This window comes from Octodon degus, unplaced genomic scaffold, assembly GCF_000260255.1.
Source record: "Octodon degus isolate 3935 unplaced genomic scaffold, OctDeg1.0 scaffold00184, whole genome shotgun sequence".
Classification (NCBI taxonomy): domain Eukaryota; kingdom Metazoa; phylum Chordata; class Mammalia; order Rodentia; family Octodontidae; genus Octodon; species Octodon degus.
In genome coordinates, this window is record NW_004524760.1 from 1,392,620 (window position 1) to 1,396,996 (window position 4,377).

The 4,377-nt window shown below is 40.0% G+C and overlaps 1 protein-coding gene and 1 pseudogene across 2 annotated transcripts in view; one reads left to right on the forward strand and one right to left on the reverse strand.

The window, feature by feature from the left end:
- The window catches only part of Rtn3 (reticulon 3), a 69,994-nt gene that overhangs the window by 45,477 nt on the left and 20,140 nt on the right, over window positions 1-4,377 (reverse strand). Inside the window, exon 2 of one of the 2 annotated variants that reach the window (XM_023703911.1) lies at window positions 851-907. The exons of the other annotated variant lie outside the window; for it this stretch is intronic. Within the exon in view, the coding sequence (XP_023559679.1) occupies window positions 851-907 (57 nt within the window). The remainder of the gene's footprint in view (window positions 1-850; window positions 908-4,377) is intronic. 2 annotated transcript variants of the gene reach the window in all.
- Window positions 2,897-3,433, forward strand: LOC111813330 (annotated as a pseudogene).

Genomic DNA, 4,377 nt, shown 5'->3' on the forward strand with positions numbered 1-4,377 from the left:
GGGGCTGGCTGGCATGTGGTGCTGGAGGATTGAACCGCGGTCCCTGTGCTTTGCCAAGCTTGTTCCAAGTAGGTGCTTTAGACCACTGAGCCATCTCTTCAGCCCCCCCCCCCCTTTTTTTTTTAAATAAGGTTTTCTATTGATCTGTATGTAGGGCCTAGTACAATAGCATCAACGGAGTGGTACTTTATTAGTAGTATAAACAAATGAAATATACAGCACTCTCTGATTCTTGGCAATGGCTATCTGCATAAACTTGGGAGTTCTTCCCCATTGCTTGACAGAAAAAGAAAAGAGAAAAAAAAAAGTCACAGTTGTATCTCTAGGAGAAGTAGTCTTAACTGCAAAAAGTTGATTTATCTGTTCAATGTTTTATGCATTTGGAGCTTCTCCAGCTCTTGGAACAAATCTGACATTGCAATACGTGCTCTAGCTGGAAAGGTATTTTTGTAGGTCAATGGAAGCACACTTTTATATTGTTTTTCCAAAGCCACTACCTCTCTAAACCAGTTATGTAAGTGCACAGGAATCAAAATGCATTCTGGGGTGGGGTGTTTTCTGAGCCACAATTCTATGTGCTTCAAATTCCACAGGCAAGTTTTTTTAAAGAAATGTCCAAGAGTATTAATGCTTATGCTATGTTCAATGTTCTACCCAGCCTCATTCTATTTTATTAGCTTTTACAGGAGCCTACTGGCAGCTGCTCAACAGAAAGGACTGGCTTGTAATTAGTTTTTATTTTAAGGGGTGTAGGGGCATACACTATAGAAGAATTGTGCCTCATATCCCAGTTACAGCCTCTTTCTCAACATTTTTCTTTTATTAATGCATAAAAAAGTTACAAACTTGCCTTGTGAGGTCGAAAATATAGATACAGGCTGAGAGGAAGAGGAAGAAACAAAGGAATCTGAAAGAAAATAACAGCATGAGAATTTCATAACCTCTTGCAGGAATTATTCAACCTTTATTAGATAAACATAATCAAGGAACCCCTAGCATTTCAGACCAACCAGAACAGATAACACTCCTCTGCTGTTTTTCATAGGAATGGAACAGAAGTTATCAGATTACTAATTTATATTATTTTTAAATCAAGTCCAATTATACTTTGAGGCATTACCCACTAATATGAGCATTTAAAAATATCTAATTGGCAAATATGCAATGTTGACCCTCAAGACTATTATAAAAAAAAAATCACAATCCATTGGGAAAATAGGACTACATGAGAAATTTTCCATCTTCTAAAATTATATTCCAGAGACTGGGCATGGTGATGCATGCCTGTAATCCCAGCTCTTAGGAGGCTGAACATAGGCAGTTCACTATATAGTGAGACCCTCTAGTAAAATAAATAAATAAAGCTACATTACTTTTAAACATATATTTAAATTCAAAATGCTCATGTCCAGGAAAAAATGCTCAGCAGTACAGCACCTTGCAGGTTTGGTTCCCACTGTTGCAAAAACACTAACCTTTTACTGGAAATAAAAATACAAAGACCATGCCCCTCCCCCACGAGACTATTCTTAAAAGCACTGGTTATATATACCATAAATGATCACAAAATAATTTAATTGGTCATAATTAGTCTTTGCATTTCTTTTCTTTTTTTTTGGTGGAACCGGGGATTGAACTCAGGCCCTTGAGCTTGCCAGGGAAGCACTTATTCCACTGAGCCATCTCCCTGGCCCATAATTAGCCCAAAAGTCACATGTAAACAGTGAAATAAACTGGCATGGTGGCACATGAACTCAGGACGCTGAGGTCAGAGTGTTGCTGTGAGTTCTAGGACAGTCTATACTACAAAGTGAGACCCTGTTTCAAAAATAGACAAAGGGCTGGGGAGATAGTGCAATAGAATAAGCGCTTGCCTGGCAAGTGCAAGGTCCTGAGTTCAATCCCCAGCACTGAAGAAAAAAAAAGAAAAAAAAAAAAAAAAACCAAAACAGACAAAAACAAAAGCAGTGAAATATGTGCTACCATGAAAAAGAACTAGGCACAAAGCTGGGCATGTTGGTGCACACCTAAGTCTCAGCTAGTTAAGGCAGGAGAATGGCTTGAGTTCTTGAGTTTAAGACCAGCCGGAGCAATATAACTAAGAGCTTATCTCAAAGAATGACAGTTGGGTGTGATGACACAGGGCTGTAACACCGGCATTTTGGGAGGGTGAGGCAGGAGCGTTATAAGTCTGAGACCGGAGCGTTATAAGTCTGAGACCGGCCTGGGCAATTTTGGGAGACCCTATCTCAAAATAAAAAAGGCTAGGTATGCAGCTCAGTGCAAAGGGTCTGTATATAAAAACTTAAAAACAGTATGAAAAATTGCATTGAGTGTGTTCTCGTGTATTCAATGGCAACAAAAGGGACAAACAAAAGGATTATGAACCTTGAAGGAGGGGATTTACCTTTTCCTTTTCCCCAGCGCTGGAAATTAAATTCGGGGCCTTGGTACTGAGCTATATCTCAAATTCTTATTTATTCTGAGACAGTGTCTTGCAAGAACCATTAAACTGCCCCAGATGGGTTTGAATTTGGAATCCTCCTGTCTTAGCCTTCCTTGTGGCTAGTTCAATAAAATCTTTGCTCATTAAAAAATATCCTTCCAAACTGGCATGATGACGTTTACCTATAATCCTAGCTACTCTACCAGTTGAGGCAGGACAACCTTAAACTCAAGGCCAGCCTGGGCAATAGCAAGACCCTATCTCAAAAAGATGGCTCAGTAGAATAAGCACCTCCCTGGCAAGCACAAGGGCCTGAGTTCAATCCCAGGTTCCACACACACACAACAAAAAAAACTTGCCAAGCAAGGGGTGTCCTGGCTCAGCCATGCATGAGGCCCCTTCCTCCACTGCCCTGCCCTACCACCCCACCTGCTCCACACGGCCTACAGCAGCTGCTACTGTGAAGAAAATATTTGGAAGTTCTGTGAATACATAAAAAACCACAACCAGTATCCTTTAGAAGAATGTTATGCTGTCTTTATATCAAATGAGAAGATGGTGCCTATCAAGAAGCAGCAGGCCAGACCTGGAAACGAGCCCATGATCTGGGATTACCATGCGGTTTTGCATCACATTTCAAGTGAAGGACAGAGCTTCATTTATGATCTTGATACTGCATTACCATTTCCCTGGCCCTCTGACATATAGGTAGAAGATACCTTTAAGTCTGATGATGACCTTCATCCAAATTTAGGAGAAAATTCAAACTGATCCCTGCTGATTGCTATTTGAAGAACTTTGCTTCTGACCAGTCTCACAAGAAAGACTCCAGTGGGAACTGAAAGGAGCCCCCCCCATATCTACATTGTAATTGGAGACTCCAAAATGAGCCTGAATGACCGTATCAGTATGGATTCTGAAGTTGGGCAGGGAGCTATCTATACACTACCTGAATTTGCGCATTGGTTTAGCAGTAAAAGCTACTGAACTGGACATCCGGATGTGAAACTGTGGTAAATTTCAAAACATGAACAAGCCATCCTGTCATTTAGGATAGCAAGTATGGTACAATTGGCTTGGAGTTACGTTCTTCTCTTTTAATTCAGTGAAGGAGAAACATGGATGGGCACAAATACAAATGAATAAATAAACCTTTTGGGGGGAGCCGGGGTTGAATGCATGCTGAGCATGTGTGAGGCCCTGGATTCCATCCCAGAACCACAAATAAAAGAAGACCTTTCCTTTGGTGTGTCAAGTGGAAACTTGCCAATGCATACAATTGCTACCATATGGCTCTTACGTTAAAACATGTGACAGCTGGTGCCAGTCATTGCTGTGTCCAGACAGAAGTATCTTTTCTGCATGTTTCCTGTTTCTCTTATCTCACTGCAACCCCTTTGTGGGCAAGGCTCTGGCTCACAGATATGTGAGCCTCGGATGTGCCCATAAAAGATGCCCATACAATATTTCTAGAGACAGTACTGCTGCTTGGGAAAGGATTATATTGTGAGCTGAATCTGCAATCAGTATTAGTCTTTTTGGACTACAATGTTGTTAATGACTGTGTTTCTCTCAAGCTGAGTGATATTTGGCCTACTTGTAAGTGATTTTTTAAAAATAGATTTAAATTTTATTGTGTTGAAGGTTTTATGTCATTCTTCATGATCCTAAGAGTGTCCAAGTCATGTATGAGAACTGTCTATGTGCTTTTTATCATTATTTTTATTTTTTAAAGAATACAAAATAGTAATTTAAAAAAAAAGTCAGCATTAGAAAGGACAGAAAACAAAGTAATAGGAATTCAACAATGGTTGCTCTATTGTATGCTATTATCTTTATTTTTTATTATTATTTTTTTAAATTTTATTTATTTATGTGTGTGTGGACAGCTCAGCCCACCAGGGGGCGGGGCTGGCTGGCATGTGGTGCTG